At 42.0% G+C, this 23,332-nt stretch overlaps 2 protein-coding genes across 2 annotated transcripts in view; both read right to left on the bottom strand.

The window, feature by feature from the left end:
- Nucleotides 1-820: 820 nt before the first annotated feature.
- On the bottom strand, nt 821-5,994 carry ARL2BP (ARF like GTPase 2 binding protein). The gene is made up of 6 exons (XM_069497947.1): nt 5,659-5,994; nt 4,829-4,890; nt 3,185-3,291; nt 1,981-2,066; nt 1,664-1,760; nt 821-995 (listed from the first exon to the last, which is right to left on the bottom strand). The coding sequence occupies exons 1-6, from the start codon at nt 5,694-5,696 to the stop codon at nt 894-896; spliced, it is 492 nt and encodes a 163-aa protein (XP_069354048.1). The 5' UTR covers nt 5,697-5,994; the 3' UTR covers nt 821-893.
- Nucleotides 5,995-10,519: 4,525 nt separating this feature from the next.
- The window catches only part of RSPRY1 (ring finger and SPRY domain containing 1), a 38,424-nt gene continuing 25,611 nt past the window's right edge, over nt 10,520-23,332 (bottom strand). The window contains exons 11-15 of the mRNA XM_069497761.1: nt 21,727-21,838; nt 19,318-19,420; nt 18,811-18,963; nt 14,867-14,971; nt 10,520-11,976 (exon numbers count right to left, since the gene is read on the bottom strand). Of these exons, the coding sequence (XP_069353862.1) occupies nt 11,880-11,976; nt 14,867-14,971; nt 18,811-18,963; nt 19,318-19,420; nt 21,727-21,838 (570 nt within the window). The 3' untranslated portion in view covers nt 10,520-11,879. The remainder of the gene's footprint in view (nt 11,977-14,866; nt 14,972-18,810; nt 18,964-19,317; nt 19,421-21,726; nt 21,839-23,332) is intronic.

Below are 23,332 nucleotides of genomic sequence, written 5' to 3'. Positions count from 1 at the left end.
AAGAACAGGGTATCTTTTAGTCAGTTTCCAGCACACAGCAGACATTCATCGGCGCCCAGTAAAATAAGAATGAATGCCAACACAGAAAGCATTTTTGCCTTCATAGCACGAACAGCTAAGCACACAGCATATAATACTTTGATCTTTGAGTGGGTAATCATGGAAGTTCCAAGATCATATCCACTAGGTGAGCCTGAGTATTTCATCTATAAAAATATTTTTTCAAAAATAATGCTTAAGAGACTTCTAGGATCAGTGGGACTACATCAGGACCAGCAGAAGACACGGCGACACAGGACTGCAAATGTTAAGACGAGAGAATTGATTTCAGGTAAAGGACATCTCTTTCAGTTGATTACTACAGCTAGGACAAGCTGTGATCACAGGAGATTCAGAAATCTCAAGACGCGCAGCTGGCGTGAACAATGCCCTAGGTAAATACTCAAAAACCCCAATGAGGTTGAAGGACTGAAATTCTGACCCATGTGACAAAGAGCTGTGAGTGCACCAAAAAAATTCATGCAGAGTCTACTGGGACAAACGGGGTTCGTCGTGGTGGGTTATTCCACACTACTGACACACCACATGGATGCTGGGGAAGGGCCCCCCAGTGGAATGCCTGGCCGTGGGCTTGCTCCAGGGCCTGACTCAGAAGCACCCGAGTGAGGGATCTCACGGGGGAGGGTTTAATGAATACAAGAAGTTGTTTCAGGATAACCAGGTCCAGGAGGGTTGGCTCATTTTGTCTTTGACCCATCAATACTTAACATGAATGCAGAACGGAGTCAGTCAGTCTAAGTAAGATGTATTCTTCTGTCGTCATCAGCTGAGCCTTTTGGCCTCTTGGACCAGTGACATCCAGAATGATCCCATTCATTGGCTGCATGCAGAATCTAGTGCCGTAGATTGTTCTGGGAAGTTGGCATAGAAGATGATTTGCACAATGAAGTCACCACTAAACCACTGCTTAAGTCCAGTCCCCGGCCTTCTTTTTCCTACACAAGAAAACAAACAACCTCAAGAGGCAAGGAATAGAAAGAGTCTTGGTTCAGGACCCTGCCCCTGGTATGGGGAAGGCAGAGCTCAGGGTGGCAGGGTGGGCCACCAGGGAGGAGTACACAGAAAGGGAAAGGAGGTTACTTTGCATTTCTGCTCAACACTGGCCCTGGTCATTCTTAAAATGTAACCTTAAAGATATACCTCTCTTCACTGGAAAACATTTTTTTTTTTTTTGAGATGGGGTCTTGCTATGTTGTCCAGGCTGGAATGCAGTGGCTACTCACAGGTGTGATCATAGCGCAGTACCTCCTGAAAGCAGCTGGGACCAGAGGCACACACCATCATGCCCAGCACCATTTGTTTTTCTTATAAAGAGCCCGCATTATAGGAAAGGCAAGGCAGAATGAGACCTGCTTTTTGATTTTTGTCCTTCTGATTATTTAGGAACCCTACAATTGAACTGGGAGTCTGTTTCACAAAACACGAAAAGGTCCCAGCCAAGGTAGAACAGCAGCTCATTCTTCTGATACCTCACCAGCTACTAGCCTGATGTTGGTCAATTTTAAGGGAGAATGATGAAGGGGAAGTGGTTTGTGTTCGTTAGTTCTACTTGGAACTTCTAAGTGGTTCAGTGTAGCTAAATAAACAGGCGGCAGTAACTTACTGCTCTGTAGTCCAGAAACATTTCTTTAAAAGCCAGGAAATCTGTAAATGTGAGCAGCATGTCAAATATGTCACCAGCCACTTCATCCTTATGGTGCCTGCAAAAGGAAAGGATGGTATTTCATGAATGAATGATGAAACAGTCTCTTCAAGATTTCATTCAAAGGTTTTGAGAGCTTCCCACCCAGGACCTAACCGCCAAGCGCTCGCACTGGGGGGTGGGTCGCTGGTGGGGGGTGGGGGGAAGGAGGGCCTTTGGTTCACACCAGGGAGGATGGTGAGTAAACATTAAAAAACATACAGTCTAGCTGTACTCACTGTAACGTTGTTGTGAAAGCCGCCATGTTGAATCCAGGAATCCGCTCTAGCAGCTGTTCTTCAATATACTTTTCTACCAGAGAAATCTACAACAGTGGAGAGAATCTTGGGAGACCACACTTTGGGAAAACAAGACTTCTTTTCAGAGAGCCTGTCCTCCAGCCCCTCATAAACATTTCCTGAGGTCCTGGTCTATGTCCCAGGCTCTGTGCTGAGTGGTGGGGACACCAGGGGACCGAAACACAGCTCCTGTGCGATAAGCACCCGGCCTGGCATGGGAGAGGCACTTGCTGGTAATTATGCTGCAACAGGCTGGATGTTGTACACGGTGCAGACAGTGAGCAGCAGGGCCTTTCCGTGCCCACTTCCCAGTGCAGGGGAAATAAGTGGGGGGTTTGCTTCCTGGGCAGGTGGCAACTGTGCAAACAACATACGAAAAAGCATACACTCAGAGGCAGTCACAGCTTCCTCCTGGGCGAGTTTCATCGTTTATGCTGTGCTTGTGTGTTAAGAAAATAAAGTCCAGGAGGCTCAAACCTATTATTAGTTAGATGAGATAATCCTAGGAGGCTGCAGGAGGCCTCAGGGTGTAGCGTAAAGACCCAACGGTGATGAGCTGAGGTTCCTGGGTTCCAGTCTTGGTTTTTCCACCAACTAGTGGAAAATTAGTGATCTTGGTCACAATTTTCATTTTTACTTAACAGTCTCGTGTACCTGACTAGATCACATAGAAGAAAGAAATAGTGTGTGAAAGCAAAAAGGTTTTTCAAAAGCATGCAAATGCAATGTATTGCATGTATTGCAATTGAAAGGAGAATTATGGCAAAGCCAAACTTCCTTTATCATTTTTCTAGAGATGGGGTGGCAAGGGTGTCTCACTATGTGGCCCAGGCTGGTGTGAGCTCAAGCGATTCTCCAGCCTCGGCCTCCCGAGTAGCTGCGACTAAACGCCTGCATCATGGGGTGCCTGTTTCAAATTTCTTTTAAATAAGAAGTTGATGAGCTCGTCCAATATTTGCCTGAAAGTCTTGGAAAACAGCCCCAAGAGCTGTGTGGAGCAAAGGGAACTAAACCAGATTCTATTTAGAATTCCTGGGTGGTGTATGGTGGCATATTTTAAAAGACAGCAAAATTTCAGTATCTTTTGATTCTAAATCTTAAAGAAACCCTAATCTCCTAGTAGGAGAAATAGAAATCTACTTACGTATTCATTAAAAATAGGTGTGTAGGTGAGTTTATTCTCTTCTGTGTCTTCAAATTCCTGGTAGTACTTGTCCATGAAATTTCTCTGTAGTATCTGGAACTCGTCATCTGAACCACAACAGGAAAAATTTATTCTTTTTAATGGAGACTACAAACCATTATGATTTATAAGTAGGCAAGACCTATGTTAGCAGTACTTACTGCTTTCTCAACAGCCAACCTCTAGGAGAGGGAAAGCTGGTGTTTTAAGGGAGTACTATATGGGACACTGATGTTGAAATAGACCAATCCAGTCTCTTTTTTAAATTGTGGTAAAATATACAAAAAATTTACCATCTTAACTATTTTAAGTGTATAGTTCAGTGGCTTTAAGTATGTTCACATTGTTGAGCAACCGTGACCACCATCCTCATGTTCATTTTAAATATCTCCATGCGGGTGGCTTGGGAACTCCCTCACATTACTTTTCTGTAAGGAAACAAACTGGTTCTCTCTTATTTTAATATAATTTCAGCAGCAGTTGTGGAAACACTGTAGTGATTAGAAGTATGGGGTCTGACAGAGGCTAGCCTGCCTGGGTTCAAATCCCACCTCAGCCACTTACTAGCTGTGTGACCTTGGACAAGTTACTTAATTTCCCTAAACCCCTATTTCTTCATCTGCAAAATGATGATTTATGTACCTGTCATACAGGATTGCTAGGTGGAATTTAAATGAGATTTCATGTAGAAACTATTGTAGCTCATAGTGAACACTTAATAAATGTTAGGGTACCGAATAGAATATTCTGCCTAAAAACAAAAGCAAAGCTTCAAAAAGTACCCAGACCTTGGGATAAATGGGTTTACAGAAGGCTCATTTTCCCACAGCCTAACAGGCAAAAGAACTGAACAAATTCTTCAGTATTGCCCAGAAATCCTCAAATCCACACAGCACAAAAGCTTAATAGCAAAACATCTATATTCAGGAATTAAGGGCATGAACCTTTATGGGATCTGACCTTGGTCAAAAAACTTGGTCAATGATTTTCAGACCAAACTGGATTAAGTTATACAGCCAGTAACACTAAATAGCAGTATTCTTTTCCTAATTCTCACAAAACTTGAAGTCAACAGAATTTTCTCAAGTTTAAGTTTTTCCCTCCTACATATTTGTCTTAACCCTTTGGGACCTGATACTGCTTGTCTGTTACTTAGCAGGGTTTATGGATGAAAATACGAATCCACAGATAACAACTCAAAGCCCAGGAAAATACAGGGCCAGCTGAAGTTTGGCACGTTTTCTTCATGGACATATGTGTTTATGGTTATGGTTTTATGGCATGAAAATGTTAAAACTATCTAAAAAAACAAAATTGCCCTTATCCTACATAGGAAATAAAGTAAGTCATTATTTCCTGAAGCTTTTCCAAGAGCTCCATACTTCTAGGTGCCCCATTACCTGAATAAGTCACTTCCAGACCCCTGAATTTATGGTTATTGTTTTAAGGAGTATTGGGCTCTTTGGTTCTAAGACAGACTGAAGTAAGGCTTACTTTACATTGTGCTACATTAAAAACTGCATGCAGCTTGGTATTTTCTGTTTTTAAAATTAACTCTCCAAAATGATTTCAGTGTCCTTAAAAGCAATATCCTTAAAAGCTTACCCATGATAATGTCCTCTAAATAGCCAACCACAGCATCAAATTCTGCATCAGAGGCGGAGGAACTGCAAAATATGCCTGCATTAGGTGCTGTTTCAAATAATTAGTTTTAAAAAAAAAATTTTTATGATGGACATTTTCAAACGTGCACAAAAGAAAAAAGAGCAACATGAACTTCCCATCAGCTAGCTTCAACAATTAAGAATGATTATTATCTAGCAATTCCAAGCAGAAGAAAACACACTTGACACATCTGTGACATGAACGTTGAATGTGATGGCTCCATTTTCACAAAACCTGATGACACCATTAACTACGAAAGCGACAAATGAAGGGAGCAAAGGCTGGTGTCGGACATCTCCAGGCTTCTCCGCATTTATTTCCTGCGGGATCTACTCACCCCATCTTTGCTATCGCCCCACATCTATCTGCTTGTGTGCATGAACCCCGCGCAGACGAAATACTGGCCAGGAGGGTAATTTGATCAGGGGTCCCTGATGGGGGGACGGGTGGTAGTGGTGGAGGGTCCTCTGACGCGCGGCCAGGCCTGGGCGGCTCAAGCCCGCCAGGTTTTGCGGACGGCTAAGGGTTGGAGGGGGGGGAGAGAGGGGGATTGTGATGGAGGTGCCCATAAACGGGTGACATCCGTCTAGCATTCCTGTCCTCAGGGGCCTGAGCGGCGGCCTCAGAAGCCACATGACGGAGCCTCGGCAGTTCCCCGCCCCGACCCCTGAGGACACCCATTTTACAGGGCTGGGGCCGGGGCCGAGGCCGAGGCCGTGCGCCTACTGTCCCCGGCCCCCAGCCGCCCGGGCCCTGACAGCGTCACTCACAAGGACAGCGCGAAGCTCTCTTCTTCTAAGGCGTCCATCGTCACCGCCGCCCCCACCTGCGCGGGCGAGCCGGCCAGGTGGGCTCCTACCCCGCCCGCGGCCCGGGGCCAGGCCCAGCCTCCGCTCTGCTCCTCAAGGCCCCAGCCCGCATCGAGGGCACGGCGGTCAGCCGGCCGGGAGGGACGTCGCCGCCCCGGCCGCGGCCCGTTCACCGTCCTGCCGGGTCAGCGCCTGCGCGCGAGGCCCGACCTCAGGCTCCTCGGCTGCGGCCACGCGCGGGCCGGGCCTCTACGCCCAGCCAGGCCGCTCCGCGCGCGCCGCCGCCGCCGCCCTTAGTCCGGACGGCGGTTGCCAACTGCGGAGAGCCGCGTCCCGCCTCCCGTCACCATGGCCACCGCAACCGCTTCCGCTTTTGCCCCGCCCCGGCGTCTGGGAACGCGCGCCTGTGATTGGCTGCCGACAGCACGCGAGGGGGCGGGAGAGGAAGTCGGGAAAGCGAGAAAAAGTCGGTGGGACGCAGGGCCTCGCTGTGCAGGCAGTGGCTCACTGTGACGTTATTCCCTCGACGTGTAGCGACTAAAGCTCGCGTCGCTCCCACATTATGGGTGAAGGGACAGAAGCCACGAACCTCAGTTTCCTCACGTAGCACGTTGAGGACAAATTGCGTCTCGCAGCCTGTTCGCGAAGATTAAGTAGTTCAAAGCGCGTTTTAAGAGCCCTGTAAATTGCCAAGTCGCTTGAGAGCCAATCTCGTTATCCCTTGAACCAGATAATGCGGACCTCTGATTTGCAAGACAGTTACTCCTCCATGCGGAAGGAAAGCCCCACCGGAAGTGTAAGGTTGGTGGTAGGTTTTTTTTTTTCAGTCGCGCCGGGGCCCCACTCTCGAGACCCGTTATCCTCACTCAGAAACACTCCAATAAAACCTCTTTACTTATCCCTTTCAACTCTACTCGTCTTTCTTTCTCTGACACCGACAAATCAAAAAAAACCTTACAGGAAGAATGGATGTCTTGTAATTCATATTATAATCTTCACACCATAAAAATTATTCATTGGTTAATTATCCAAGATAAAAGTTGACAGAACCACTTTGAGCAACGCAATCAGAAATCAGATAACCAGAGCTGCCAAATTTTGAAAAAGGATTCCTTAGAGCTAATTTCTCTTGGACCACTAAGCATTCTGTCTCTTTGGTTGCATGTTACCTTTTGGCCAAATGTGTGGTATATGAATAGAGGGATTTAAAGTATGAACTGAGGGTCAGAAAGCTAACCGGAGTGGATTAGCGGTTATCTTTGAGTGGACATACAGTATCCGTGGGATCTGGAACTAAAGATGGTTACAAAGACACAGTTGTATCCAGGGTGACATCAATTCTGAGTTACTTTGATTAGCACCAGGTGGAGGACAGGCATTGAAAATGGTTTGCTGAATTAGTGGACCGAGTTCTGTTTGGTTAAGCACTGGTCACACAGTTCACAGCAAACAGCAAATTTCTTCATGACCTACTTTATATGCCACACTTATTTCTGGACCAAATGAACTTGCCCGGCTTTCCTAAATCTTTTATGAAGTCAGAGTGGAGGAGGAACAAAACTTCATTCACCTGTTCTGGTTATCTATTGTTGATACAAACCATATGAAAATTTTGTGGCTTTAAACAATTATTTTGCTCATTAATTTGCAGCTTGGGCAGGACTTGGCAGGGACAGCTAGTCTCCGTTCCACTTGGTATCAGCTGGGGCAGCTGGAGTGGAGCTAGAGGAACCTCTTACAAGTTCACTCACGTGCCTGGCAAATTAGCGTTGGCTCTTGGCTGGGAGCTCAGTTGTGGATGTTGGCCAGAGAATTGGGGTTCTCAGTTCTTCTCCATGTAGGTCTTCCCTGGGATTCTTGGGTTTTCTCACACCATGGTGGCTGGGTCCAAGAGCAAGTATTTCAAGCGACAGGAAGTGGAAGCTGGCAATCACTTAAAGGCCTGGTACTAGAAACTGGCACAGTATAGCTTCCACTGTATTCTACTGATGAAGCAGACACAGAGCCACCCAGATTTAAGGAGAGGGGACATGAACTTCATTTCTTGATGGGAGAAATGTCAAAGAATTTGTGGCCATCTTTTAATCCATTTCACAGTCCCTGGCTCTAGGATCAAATGGGGATACAATAGTACCCACTTAATCAGGCATGTGCCAGATACTGTGCTAAACATTTATAAATACATTGTCTCATTTTCAAATATTTGAAACTGAGAAAAAACCCTTATGAGGGGGGTATTATCTTCATTTTACAGACTGGGGAACCAAGGCTTAGTGGGACCTGGGTCTAGTCCCACTCCAAAGGGCCTGTTTCAACCATCATGCTATAAGCCCCTAATCCCCAGGTTGTTAAACCACACTCCTAGAAATCAGAACATGATGTTTTCTGTTGAAAATAGAATGGTGGTCTTTTTACCACTTGTAGAAAACTTAAAAAAATTGACTTGAATATACTAAATGATCGTTTTCCATTAATAATTTTCTAAATCCTTTGTGGATTAGCATTACGAATAAGTCTAAGTGAAGTGGGGCATAGTGGCTCATGCCTGTAATCATAGCACTTTGGGAGGCCTAGGTGGAAGGATTGCTTGAGGCCAGGAGTTCGAGACCCAATCTCTACAAAAAAAAATTTTTTTGAGTGAATAAATAGTAAAAGATGAATGATGGGCAATCTTGGAAAGAGCTGATCTTAGGTGGAGTTTGTTTTCATGGTACACAGTCAAGATGGTTGAAACTCATGGAAAAGTAATTTTCTGCTGCTGAAATTGTTTCCATTTCTGTGATTGAACCGTTTCCTGGCACTCTGCAAATGGCAATGTGACTTTCTCCTGCTCTAAGTCATTCAAAAAGGTGGCAATTCACTAAAAAAAAACTTTTTTGGGGCCGGGCGCGGTGGCTCACGCCTGTAATCCTAGCACTCTGGGAGGCCGAGGCGGGTGGATTGCTCAAGGTCAGGAGTTCGAGACCAGCCTGAGCGAGACCCCGTCTCTACTAAAAATAGAAAGACATTATATGGACACCTAAAAATCTATATAGAAAAAATTAGCCGGGCATAGTGGCGCATGCCTGTAGTCCCAGCTACTCGGGAGGCTGAGGCAGTAGGATCGCTTAAGCCCAGGAGTTTGAGGTTGCTGTGAGCTAAGCTGACGCCACGGCACTCACTCTAGCCTGGGCAACAAAGTGAGACTCTGTCTCAACAAAAAAAAAAAAAAAAAAAAACTTTTTTGGGGGGAATCCTGGATTTCCCCAATGAATCACTGGGAAAATGTCATAATTTTTTGTTTTTCTCCGGTAACAATCTATCAGCAGTAAAAGTCTAGCTTTTAATTTCTCTTAAAATGATTATAATTCCATGCAGAATATGGATGTACTATTTACTGTTTTCCATATATCTTGCTAACCCCTAGTTTTTTTTATGTGGAGCACATGCCTTGCTCCATGATTACAACTCTTACATCCTGGGTGACTTAATCAATTTAATATTGAAGTCTTTTTGTTTTATGGTTTAGAAGTTAAGAATTGGAAAAGTAGGCCAAGGCGGGAGGATGATTTGAGGTTAGGAGTTTGAGACCACCAGCCTGAGCAAGAATGAGACCCCGTCTCTACAAAACAATAGGAATGTTAGCCGAGCATGGTGGTGTCTGCCTATAGTCCCAGCTACTTGGGAGGCTGAGGCAGGAAGATTGCTGGGGCACAGGAGTTTGAGGTTGCATGACCTAGGATGACAGCACTGTACTCTAGCCAGGGTGACAGAGCGAGACTGTCTAAAAAAAACAAAAAAAAAGAATTGGTAAATTTGTAAAGTGAATCATCTTAGGAACAAAGTTCAAGGGTAGATTTTTAGAAAGCTGTTAGGCTCCTGCATCCCTTTGACAACTGGCAGATTATCTCTTGATTCCATCTGTTTTTCTCAGTCTGCACTGAATTTACAGACCACCTTCACCTCTCAGCTGGACTACTTCAAAGTTTCCTTACTGGTCTTACTATTTCCATTTTTTGCTTATCCTCTATCCCCACCCCATCCCTCCATTCCATTCTCCAAATGGAAGCCAGAGCCATCTTTTAGAATTATTTATCAAGGTACTTCTATGCTTAAACTCCTTTGCTTTGTACTGCATTTAGTGTAAAACGCAAAATCCTTAAAATGACCTTCATGAGCAGTTCCATGACGTCCCCAACACTGGAGCATACTATTCTAACCCACTTATTTTACTAGTTCTAGGGGCCTTCCGTCAGATCCCGATGCCCACCGAGCTCCTTCCCGCCTTCCTTACGGTCTCTGGCTGTAATGTTCACCTAGCTACCCAATCCTAGAAGCTTGTCCTCGGTCTCTCCCTGGCTATATCCTACTGTCCTACTTCCTCCTTTAAGTTTTATTAATGTTACTTCCCCGGTGAAGTTTCTTCTGACACCCCCCACAACCATCTAAACTAGGTCCCCCTCATTCTCTCTAGGACCCTATTTTTTCCTTCAGGGCACTAACAGTTTGTTACAATGAACACAAATATATTGTCTTCTCCCCATTACCAGACCAAAGCTCCACGAACAGATGTTTTGTACACCACACAGGCACAATGCCCTGCACATATAAAACTTTGCTGAATGAATAAGTGATTGACTTTATTCTTAATTCTAATACTTGATTTTCTTATGCCCTGAAAAGTAGCCCTTAAAATTTGAGAGTATGATGTCTCGGAACCTTGGCAGTAAGCATCAATGAAAGTTGTGAGATCTTAGTCAAAAAAGGCAACAGATGTTTTATTTTTCAATGCAAATTACTGTATTCACCACAAGCTAAAGAAGAGGACATATCTCTCTCTATATATTTATATATATTTTTGGATTTATGGAAGACTAAAGACATGGGAGAAAATCCAGCACCCAACATGTACAGCCAGTAAGGAAATCAGCTCTGTAATAGGACAGGTGTAATGAACTACAAACAAGAAAGGGTGGGAAAGGAAGAAAAAAAGGTGCATTGAGCTTAAGACACTGTAAAACTCAGAAGACATATTTACTATTCAAGTATAAACTCTGTAAGGACTTGGCATAAATTGAAAGGCAGCTGCTGAGGTACACCATTATAAAATAAGTTCTATGAATTTACAATTCTACCTTCCAATTTTCTGGGAGAAAAAACCAAACTCTTGAAGGTCTTCACCAGAGACCCTGAGAGGGCTTAACACTTTTGATGAAGACATAGTCACAATTCATGATTGAATTTACTATTCAAAAACATGTATTTATTTTAAACAATAGGAATATGTGTTCTCAGACTGTCCTCTAGAGTTTTAGAGACTATTAATTCAAGAGTTTCAAAGTATATTACTTCCAAAAACAATACTGATTAAAAAAAAATTTTTTTAAACAAAAAACAAAAAACCTGATTTGATGGTACCTTAAAAATACCCTAAATACCAAATTTTCTCCAGTCTAACATTGTAATTTACGAATTCCTCCTGCATTGGTAAAACAGTTTTTTCCTCACAAAATGTGGGTACTGAAATTGGATAAAAACACCATGAATGTGAAAATACTACCAATTTTCTGCAGTTAAAAAAAAACTAGAATGTTCTTTGGAATCACTGAAATATCAAAAAATTTGGGTTTTTTTTCTACAGTCTGTGCACCTTCTTTCCGGTTCTCCATGTTGCTTGTAGGACTGACCTGGGTGATTCTAATGCTATAGATTCAAGTCTTGCAGTGCAGTATCCATGCTTAATACACTGGTGTCTCTCTGACCAGTGGGGAGTAGATATGCTTAACCCAGAAACACTGTCATTTACTTCTCCATAAAGATTTCTGCCCCAAATAAAAACTTCAGAATATGACACAAAACATCCTGTGTTAAAACAATCAAATGAACCCAACATGGAGAATTCCAGCGTGGTTTCAGCATTCGGGAGGGCACCGTCTCCTACTGTTTTTCATGGAAGTACACAGGCCTAGCTGCTAGCGTTCAGCTTTCCTTGGCCTTAAAAGAAATTTCTCAGGGCTGGCAAGTTGGATTAGATTCTAAGAGAATTTTGTCTTTGTCAAACTACCATTTTTAGCATAAAATCTGGCCATGGCTATAAGTTTCAATGTGCGTACAACTGATTAGAGATGGTTTCTTTCTTTGTTTTTCTTTTCAACATTGGCTGGAATTGAGTAGAAATAAGTCCGTGATGCTCTTCACGTGTGTCATGAAATATGCGAAATCTGTCTGACTCTAGACACTATCTCTTTGCGACACAGCGGGCAGGTCTCCAGCTGCAAGGCACAATCCATGCACAGGTCGCTGAGAAGAAACACATGAAAGCCAGTCAGGTTAATGCTTCGAAAGTTCACACTCTGACTACCTGCCAACGAAATCTAAAATGTTGACACGTAAATTGAAAGGGCAATAATTATTCATGGTTAAAGAAATGAAGTAAATATAGAAATAAAAAATAAATCTTCCTCCCATTTCTAATCCTCAATCTTCTTCCTCGGAGGAACAAGGAAAAAGTTCATTTGTATTCCTCCAGAAGGTCTATATGTATACCAGATATACATATGGATGTGTGTTTGTATGTGGGGATACAACACTATTTTTTTCCAGACAGCTAGCCATTATCCCTGTATCACTTACCAAATAATCCATCTTTCACCACAGATTTGACTCAATGCTTTTATCATATATTAAATTTTCATTTTTAGTTAAATTTTATTTCTGGGCTTCTAGTCTGTTCCATTGTTATTCCTGTCATATAATATTGGGACCAAACTATTAACATTTATTTTAATATATTTTAAGATGTGGTAGGACTTTATACCTCTCATTTTTCAGAACTTTCTTGCCTTAAACTTTTAAATTAGCATGTCTAGTTCAGGGATGGGGAGGAAAGCATGTTCCCCCTTTTATGTGGATCAAATTAGAGTTTAGAGAAAACTGTCACTTTTACAATACCGAGAGGTCTTCCTATCCAATAACAGACTCATTTATTCAAGCCTTCTGTTACATTCCATGGTTGTTTAAAAGTTTTCTTCCTAGAGGTTCCACATATTTCTTGGTATGTATTCTTAGGTAGCTTTAAAACCATTGCAAAAGAGGCCTTCAATTATATGTTCTCATTGGCTGCTATTTACACGTATAGCTACAAGAGCTACTGATTTTTGTATATTTTGTGAGTCGTGGTGACAACAGGCATCCTGGTCTTTGCGCCAGCGTCTCTTGCTGTGCTTCCTGAGCATCACCATGATAAAGACGGTAGCATTTGGTGAGATATATATGTTTTTAATATTGTTAAGGAAGTATCCATCCATTCCTAACACTGTTTTCTTCCCTCTATCCATTTCTGTTTTGTCGTATTTCATCCATTAAGAACAGATATGGAATTTTAACCAATGCCTTTTCAGCATTCTTGGAGAAAGTGATAATTGCCCTTCTCCCACCCCAGCCTATTTGAGTAAATCTTGTATTAATAGATTTCCTACACTGCACCACCCTTGCATTCCTGAGATAAGCCCCTCAGCTTGTATCGTTGGGTTTTGTTTGCTAATATTTTATTGAAGATTTTTAGATTTATACTCACAAGTAAAAAAACATAGCTTTTTCTTTTCTGTGTGTTTTATTGGCTTTTGGTGTGATTACCAAGCAGGTTTTGTAAAAATAATATTGTGGTTTTCCTATTTTTTGTATGGTCTGGAGAAGTTTAAATAGAATTGGGCTACCTATTCCCTGAAAATTGTGAAGAATCTGCCTGTGAAACTTCTAGGCTTAGTATTCTTAGGAGGGAAAGCAAAGGTAGCGTTGATAGTCATCTCAGTTTCTTCCATGGTAAAAGGAATGCTTAGATTTTCAATCTCTTCTAGGGGTAAGGTCTTATAGTTCATTTTATGCAGGTTTCTTTTCTCTATCTCTATCCTTTTAAAATTATTGTTGCTAAAAGTTGAGCTAAATTTTCCTACAATTCTTTTAATGTCCTCTTCCAAATCTGTTTTGGATATATATCTGTTACGGAGACTATGATCATACTTAAGATACCTGGCTCTCAGGTTTCCCATTTCTGCTCTCATTAATGAGCCCTTACTGTGTTCAAAACCACAGGGAAGGACCAGAGAGCTCAAAGATGAATAAGACCAGATCCTGCTCTTGGGATCTTAACATTCTTACAGAAACAAAGATCAAAAAGGGCATCAAGATATCAAACCTTTAAACTCTGTATCTGCCTGTGAGGCCCTGATAACTAAAACCTCTAAATGTGCTCAAACTGAGAAATTTTGTGCTACAGAATTGCTAGGGAGGACTAATCGAGCAGGAGTCACTGTGCCTTTCCATCAGAAGAGAGATTGATACAGCTAAAGGGTGATAGGAGATACACTGCATGTACTTCCCTTAACAGCCAATTAGATAACAACCCATTTTGAGAGGCAGAAGCAGGGGCCCAGACTGAGTCACTCCTGGGGAGACAAACTGGGTCCATCACTGCAGGCTCTGGACCCCCCGCAGAACCAGCTGGCTAGAGCTGTGTCAAAAATAAGAGCAAGGCAGGTTATGGAATGTGATGAATTACAGGTGGCTGGCCTGTGATACCAGCATAGGTTGCTCCTATACAATCAGCACACGTGGACTGGCCAGGACCACCCCACTGCCCAACTCCTCTCCCTCTCTAAACTTAGCCGGGATGGCCTTCTTGGGGACCACCTTAGCCTCTGCTCTTGCTCAGGCTTAGCCTCTCTTTCTGTGCTGTAGGGTCCAGGCTGCCCTCTGAGATCATCTCATAAAACTGAAATTCAGTTAGATAGCAATGGAGGCCGCTGCCTTCTCAGTGGTTGATTGTAAATAGGAAGTAAATGAGGAAGCTCTAAAACTAAAGGGGGTTGCCCAAGACACTCATAAATAGCATTAAACCTGTTACGTTTTGTTTAGCCAAAATTGTTTCAAAAATATAGTACTGAATAAACAAAATGAAACAAAAACAGAAGTCTTCCAAATCAAGTAAGCTTCTTCTATTTCAGGTACTTTCTGGGAGACAGCCAGGTACTGCTTGGCAAACTGTAATTCTTCATTCAGCTCATTTTGGATATAATAAACCTTGATGAACAGCTAAGGAACTAGTAATACTCCAAAAGTGATTCAAGAATAGGATGCAACTTTGCCTACTATAATATACAAAAGAGGAAAATAACCGAACAAACACTCTTACCTGTGTCCACATGGCTTCAACTGTGTGTCCGCTACCTCATCGCAACAAAGGGAGCAGCAGTTTTCTCGGATACTGACTTGCTTCAACAGGGCAAGACGCCTGTGCCTAAGTAGAAAAAGCAGTTTGAAACTCATTTGTCACTAAGTAAATGGGGTCTGTCAGCAGTGATGCATACGAAATGCTTTGAAAATGCTCTGTACACGTGAGTGGTATTCCTTCAGCATTGTTCAGTAACGTTTTCATATATGATATTTCGTTTCAATCTTACAATGATTTTCTGAAATAGGGAATGAAGGAGGCATGGTCATTCCTATTTTACAAAGAAATTAAAGTTTGAGGAAATGATTTGCATAAGGTAAACAGAGTCAGGAATCAAATCTAAATTGTTTGGGTCTAAGTCCAGTGCTTTTTAAAATTTTACCAGCAAATTTTAACCTTTAAGTCACATATCTCTGAGAGTTTGATGAAATGCATAGAGGCTTTCTCAAGAAAAACACAACACAGAAGTTTTTATACAACTTCAAGGGGTTTATGATAGTCCATTGTAAATGCCCTGCAAGTCTAGACATCTCAAGTTAGAACCCTTCCATTACACTTTCACTCAGCATGGAATGGAAAAGCGGACAGGCAGAACTGCTCTGCTGACGGTACAGCGCTTACGGATGGGCAAGGGAAACACGAAACAGTCATTCAGTTCACTTAGGGCTCGCTGTGTGCCAGGCTCTGTTCCAAGCCCTGGAGATTCAGCAGTGAATAGAGATTAAAAAGAATCCCTGCCTTCAGAGAGCTTACACTCTAGTGGGGGAAGACAGAAACAAGATAAATAAGTAAAATATACAGAATGTTAAACAGAGGAATAATATAAAGAAAAAATAAAACAGAAGAAGTATGAGGAGTTTGTGTGTGAGAGGTAGGGGGTTACAATTTAAAATATGGGGGCCAGAGAAGTTCTCACTAGGGTGATGTTTAAGTAAAGACATCAAGGAAGTGAGGGAGTAAGGCTTGTGGATCTCTGGAGAGACCGTTCTAGGTAGCATGAACAGTAAGTGCAAAGGCCCTGAGGCTATAACAGGCCTAGTACGTTTCAGAAACAGCCAGGAGGCCAGGGTAGTTGAAGGAGCATGAGCAAATGGGAGCGGGTGGGAGATAATGTCAGAAAAGTAACGTGGGGAAAGGACAGGACCAACTGTGTAGGGCCTGGTAGGTAGGTCACTGTAGGGGTTTAGGCTTTTCCCTTAAGTGAAATGGGAAGCCACTGGTGTTGTTGGACTAGAGAAGTGTATAATCTGACTTGCGTTGTAACAGAATCATTCTGGAGGCTGTGTTGAATAGACGCAAGCGGGTCAAGGTAGGAATAGGGAGAACGGTTGGGGGCAGGGCAAAAATAATACAGGTGGGAAATGGAGGCTTGGACCACGGTGGCAATAGTGAGGGTGAAAAGCAGTAGTTGGATTTGTAGTCTGTTCCAAAGGTGCAGCCCACAGGACCTGCTGCCGGATCAGATGCGGGAATGGCAGAAAGCGAGGTGTCAAGGATACTCCAGGACTAACAGGGAAACGAGAATGATGAAGGGGCTACTAAGAGAGGGAAGACTGGGAGAAGCAGTGGCTGTGAGTGGAAGATGCTGTGGCTGAGGTGGGTATGTGGGGCTTCACTGTACTATTCTTTTTTTTTCTTTTGTATGTATTTGAAATTTTCCATAATAAAAAGGTTAAGGAAAAAAGAGTGAATGGAAGGAGAAGAATTAGAGACGGAAAATATATACAATACAAAACTATTTATAAAATCCCAGGTAGTATTAACAGGGTCATGATCTCCTATTCTGAAGCCAGAAAGGAATACTATTCCAATGAGTATAAAAGTATCCCTAAATATGTTTCTGAAACCTAGGTTGAAAATATTAATGGCATAGGAAATGGTCTTAGGGGCCAGTGTAGTGGTTCATGCCTGTAGTCCCAGTGCTTTGGGAGGCTGAGGTGAGTTTGAGACCCGCCTGGGCAACATAGCGAGACATCATCTTTACAAAAAATAAAAATATTAGCTGGGCACTGGTGGTGCACACGTGTAGTTCTAGCTACTGAGGAGGCTGAGGCGGGAGGATCACCTGAGCCCGGAGTTGGAGGTTACAGTGAGCTATGATCACACCACTGCACTCTAGCTTGGGCAACAGAACAAGACCCTGTCTTTAAAAAATAAAAATTAAAAAAGAAAAGAAAATGGTTTTAGGCAAGTTCACACTTAATGCCACAATTTGTTATTCATTGCAACTGGAATGTTAAGGGGAGCAGGGTGCCAGCAGGAGGTTGACATTAAGGTGGCCACTTAATTAAGCTCCTGACAACTCCTATCTTGTTACTGTCAGAGAAAACAAAGTCTAGAGAGCACAGGATTGACATAGCTTGTAATTCTGCTACTCTTCTTCAAGAAAGGATGAACTTTGGGTGCCAAATTTATATACCTGGTCACCACGAGAGTATGTATAAGGTGCCCATAGAAGGAGACTTTCCAGCAGCTGTCCATTACTAAGTTTTGGAAAGTTTAATTCTGCAGGGGCAGTTAGCTAAATGCTGATGCAGTTTTAATGAGGGCCAGTCTCCAGGGAAACTCTTAGTGGATCAATTGTGCCTTTCAGGGTGTATGTAAAAAGACAGACTTATCTGTGGGCCTCATTCAAGGAAAAGGCAGATTAGATAAAAAGCAATAGGGTATGACAAATAAGAGAGAGTGTCACCTCAGACTTGCACCAAGAGGAATTTAAAGTTCAGAATCTCTGTCAAGCACCAAGACAAGCTCAATGGAAGTTCTAGGAACAAGCCTCCGACCCCTGAGCTGGGACATAAGTGACCCTTATGTTCCTGGGATACTGCTGAGGCTCTGCCGCTGCACACAATGGTGCTATCACTGTGACGGTTTCTAGTTCATCTGGAAACTGCTGAACCACCGAGACGGGGCATCCACGGTGAAGTACAGCCCAAAGGGCTGCTTGCAGATCTGCTTTTTGAGCCAAAATAGGATTCATTACGTTCTAGATACCTTCAGGGGTGTAACAGTCTGCTCTTTGCTATGCCACGGCCAGTATGGTTTCCTTCACTGCTGAGAGAATCTCTCTCACTGATACAAGACGTGTGGCATTAGTAACAGCAATACCCTTCCCTACAAAGGCCCAGGCAGCTGCTCTGTTAAAAAATGATAAACTTTGGCTCATACCACGAAACAAGCTTCAACTTGAAGTAATTACCAGGAAGCAGCTGTAGTCTTTTTCCAGCTTAAGGAACAGACTACATTCATCTCGCTAGGAAAAAAAGCAAGCATTCATCTGATAAGATAATTAATGCCAATTAGAGTTTTTGTTAAATAAGGGCTGTGAAATTTTATCCAAGATGGCATTCACTGTCCCAATGGTTGGGGAAAATGTTGGCATCTTTGCCACGAAGCTAAAACCCAACAAGAAGTCTGTTTTAATAAATCCAAGTCTGTTAAAAGATATACTTGATTTCCTAATATTTAGAAATTTTACACTGACATTCAAGTGAAGTTAGTTTGCAGTTTTTGTGTGTGCATATGTTACATTTTTCTGATTTTTATACAAATGTTATTTGGCTCATTGCTCATTGAAAGAATTTGGAAGCATTCCTTCTGGGTTCTGTAACATTTTAAATAACAATAAGGTTATCGATTACCTAAAGATTTGGTAGGGATTCCCTGTGAAACCAACTGGGTCTGGTGCTTTTGGAGGGCGTAGCTCTTAATATTTTAATAATAATTGGTTTGTATGTATCTCTTTTGGGATCTGTCTTAGTAATTTACATTTCTTAGAAAGTCATCCATTTTACTCAGGTTTTCAAAATTATTTGTTACAAGTTGAAAAGAACTCTATTATAAATTGTTTTAATTTCTCATGAGATGATATGAAAGTCTAGACATAGCCCGCGCATGTTCCTTACCTTGGTAAAATGATTTTTTCTTCAGCTGTTAGGAAGGCGTAGTCATTGAAAGTGCTAAATTTCACAGATGGTGGATATTTGAATGGTTTTGCTCCAAAATTGAATTCACATTGTTGATATGACATGAAACTAGCTGCAGCAAAAAATCCAGATCTACAAATAAAAGTGAGTACAGAGGTCATTAGAACTGATAAAAGAAAAAGTAAAGTTTATACACACAGCAGTTTTCAGAAAGGCAGGATGAGTCAGACACACCCTAGCAGAAAGGAAGGGTGACAGATTCTGTTTACTAGTCTAGACAGGTTGGGAACCACAGAACATCCTGTCCTTATCTTCCTATATCAAACTCTGGGATAGTTTTAGTCTGATCAAATGGGTCCCCAATTACTTGAAATAAATTCATGTCCCATGATAATTGCCTACATAAATGGACAAAGATTTTTTTTTTCCTGGAGAAAAGAACATTTCATGCAGCTACTCAAATTTTGACTGAGAAGAGCTACTTACACAGTAGATGAAAAGACTTGTTTCTCAGGAGGCAGCTGGTTGCCATTTAAAAAGAAGATCATTTGCTTTTCATTCAAGTCTAACAGAAATCCTACTGTGTCTCCTAGAGGATAAAGTGAAGCACTGTTAGGAAAATGGTGTGTACTACCAGGATTCTGCTAAGCTTCTCAAGTGTTTGAACAGCACTGTATTAAGTTTGCATCTTTACCCACGTATTCAGCATGTTCATCTTTTTTGTTTCCTCTGCAACTGATCTCACCCTTACATACCAATATTTTAATTTACCGTTTAGAGGAAAATGCTGCCAATTAAACTATGACAAGCTATCGATAGTAAGATATATCCCAATTTCAAAGATGTTAAAATCTGGAAAAAACATGTGCATTTTAGAATCAATGAAATATGGTAAGGTCAAAATCATATGCTTATTTGCCTCTCTGGTGAGATTTATAACCTCCCTAGATAACTACCCCAAAACCTGTTTTTAACACAAAGGATTCATTTTTACTCATTAAGTAAAACAGTGAGATTTTAGTTTTTGCCTTTTTTTTTTTTTTTTTTTTGAGACAGAGTCTTGCTCTGTTGCCCGGGCTAGAGTGAGTGCCATGGCGTCAGCCTAGCTCACAGCAACCTCAAACTCCTGGGCTCAAGCAATCCTTCTGCCTCAGCCTCCCGAGTAGCTGGGACTACAGGCATGCGCCACCATGCCCGGCTCATTTTTTCTATATATATTTTTAGTTGTCCATATAATTTCTTTCTATTTTTAGTAGAGACGGGGTCTCGCTCTTGCTCAGGCTAGTCTCGAACTCCTGACCTCCAGCGATCCACCCGCCTCGGCCTCCCAGAGTGCTAGGATTACAGGCGTGAGCCACCACGCCCGGCCTAGTTTTTGCCTTTTAAAGATAAGGTAAACAAATTAAATTACACATATGACAAGAAAAATGGACACAAATGCTGGTAGAAGAAACTCTGCAATATATAGCAAAAACTTTGAAATTCTGTATCCCGCTTGGCAGAAAAGTTTCACTTCTAAAGAATTTATCTTGAGAAAACCAGAATGGTTTATAATAATAATTTTAAAAGGCAAAAATGTTAATGTTCAATAATGAGGCATTAATAAATATAGTAAAACTATAATGGAATATTGAGGCATAATTAAAAGTAATATCATTTGATAAATGGAAAGCTGTCCAAGGTATTAATTATAACAACAAAAAAATATATAAACCAAACTTTAGTATTTTCTTAAAATTTCTGGATGGAGAAATTATAGGGGATTTTTAGTTTATTCATTTGGCTCCTTTTCTATTTAAAAAATTTTTATAATAAACATATTGCTTCAGTAATTATTTGTAAAATTCTTATTAAGAAATAAACTTAGAGGCTGGGTGTGGTGGCTCATGCCTATAATCCTAGCACTCTGGGAGGCCGAGGTGGGAGGAGACCAGCCTGAGCGAGAATGAGACCCCGTCTCTACCAGAACTAGAAGAAATTAGCCAGGCATGGTGGCAGGTGCCTATAGTCTCAGCTACTCAAGAGGCTGAGGCAGGAGGATCGCTTGAGCCTAGGAGTCTGAGGTTGCAGTGAGCTATGCTGATGCCACTGAACTCTACCCAGGGTGATGAAGTGAGACTCTATCTCAAAAAAAAAAAAAAAAAAAAAGGCAAACAAATAAGCAAACAAAGAACACCAGAAAACCTAGATAGTTTTTGAAAATGGTGCCTCTATCTTATGCTTTGTTAAATGTTGGCTTTTCAGATTTTTTTTCCCCTTTCCCACACTATCAATTTAATCAAATGGAGCTGTCCCCAGATGGGGGTGGCCAAATTCCTGCTTCTTTAGCATGCCTAAAAATTCAGTTTATATCCATAATGCCAAATGGGGTAAGAAAACAAGGGACGGATGCTTGGAGAAAGAGCTGGGTTATATTTTTTATCTGGCTCTGATGCTGGGAATAAAATCCTTCCCGAGGTTCCCTCTGCTACCATATGACCCTACTTTCTCAGAGCGTGGCCAATGAATACTACCCATTCCACAGCCATCTGGCCTCTGAAAATATCTTCATGTTAGTGCCATGACAATTCCAGTGTTCCCAAGACCTCCATGGCTGCTTTGGTTCAAAACACAGACAAAAACAGGAAACTAGAATTTACAGTATCATTTTCCCAGCAATTGAAGAATTTTATATTTTGAAATGTTTTTGCTACAAGAAGGACTCCGTCAGAGGTGAATTTATCAGGAGAATACCATTCATATCCACGGTAGTGCTACTACAAAGGCCAGCTAACATCCCTTTTCACATTTAATCTTCCTCTATTGGGACCTTTTAAGGCCCAAAATAATAAATGCCTCATAACAACCAGAAGTCTTAACCCAGTTGATAAAGTCACCATGGACAAGAAAGAATACCTTCTTTCCAGCACGGGTGCAGGTGAGGCTTGCTTCTGGCGTTATACCAGATCAGCTGCCGGCAGCCATCGTATGCACAGGAGTATTCATCATCCCCAATGCCGTAGCCTTCCTGGAGGGAGACAAGGCCCGGAAGATTAGCAAAGCTCTGCCTGCCCTGATCTGGGGAGAGAAAGTGTGTCTTTTATGACCATTAACCAGATGGCTGGAATTCTAAGCCTTTTGGATGAAGCAAGAGCTTATGGTTTTTGGAAGATAACTAAAATTATGATCTAGAGGCTGGATTCCAAGTGAATAGATAATGACTTCACCAACAACTGTTTGCCAAGTGCCTCCTTTGTTCCAGGCACTTTCACATTTGTTCATTCATTTAATTCTCACTAACTACCATCAGGCTGGAGGAATTACACTCCATTTTAAAAGGAAACAAAGGCTCAGAGAGGTCAACCAGCTTGCCCAAAGACACATTACTTAAAGAAGTAGAGTCGGGTTTGGACCTTAAATTCTTCTGATTCCAGGATCAGTACACTTGTACCTCAGTACCAGATCAGACCAGGCAAACAACTTTCTTGAATGTAGTAGACTTCAAAACACCCAAATGTTCAGAGATTTCAAAAGTGGATACAAGAAAAAGGTAAAAGTAGACTCTCCTCTAAAAGCTATTCTGAGATCAGCTCAAATTGAACACCATACAAGTTCTTGGCAGACTCTTCTTTTATTACTTATTGCCTTTCAATTATTTCACAGAATTGTTAAAATAAAAGAGTGGATGGGATTTTTAAGAAATTATTTTGAGTGCTTACAAAAAAGCAGAAGAAATGGAAGAAGCATGTAAAGGCAACAACTGCTATCTTTAAGGATCAGTGGTGAAAAGCTTTAGTGGAGAAAGGAATTGAAGATGTGGGCCAAATGCAATAAGATCTCAGTCCTGATGGCCTGCTCATCTATGGCGTCAACAATGCAGAGAGCAGAGACTGGGGAAAAGTTCTGACAAACTCAACCACAATGTATGGAATTCTTGGACTACAATATGTTGAATTTGTTTTTTTTGTTTTTTTTTTTTGAGACAGAGTCTCACTCTGTTGCCCAGGCTAGAGTGAGTGCCGTGGCATCAGCCTAGCTCACAGCAACCTCAAACTCCTGAGCTCAAGCGATCCTCCTGTCTCAGCCTCCCGAGTAGCTGGGACTACAGGCATGCGCCACCATGCCCGGCTAATTTTTTCTATATATATTTTTAGCTGTCCATATAATTTCTTTCTATTTTTAGTAGAGGTGGGGTCTCGCTCTTGCTCAGGCTGGTCTCGAACTCCTGAGCTCAAACGATCCGCCCACCTCGGCCTCCCAGAGTGCTAGGATTACAGGCGTGAGCCACCGCGCCCGGCCAATATGTTGAATTTGGATGAATGTTGTTCAAAGTGACTCTTCTGAAATAGCTGTTGATATGCACTATTCATACTATTCAAAAATTAAATGAACTTGCGTTTGATTGCCTTAGAAATTCACCAGTCTAGAAAGACCACCTTGCTACCCTTTTCAAAGGCTGAACAAGCCAGTAAGTAAGAAACTTAAAAACCACAAAAATTTGGGTGTTGGGGCCTAGGCAAAA

The sequence above is a fragment of the Eulemur rufifrons genome, chromosome 23, assembly GCF_041146395.1.
Source record: "Eulemur rufifrons isolate Redbay chromosome 23, OSU_ERuf_1, whole genome shotgun sequence".
Lineage (NCBI taxonomy): Eukaryota > Metazoa > Chordata > Mammalia > Primates > Lemuridae > Eulemur > Eulemur rufifrons.
Note: the sequence above shows the minus strand (reverse complement) of the source record. Positions and strands in the feature narration are given on the sequence as shown.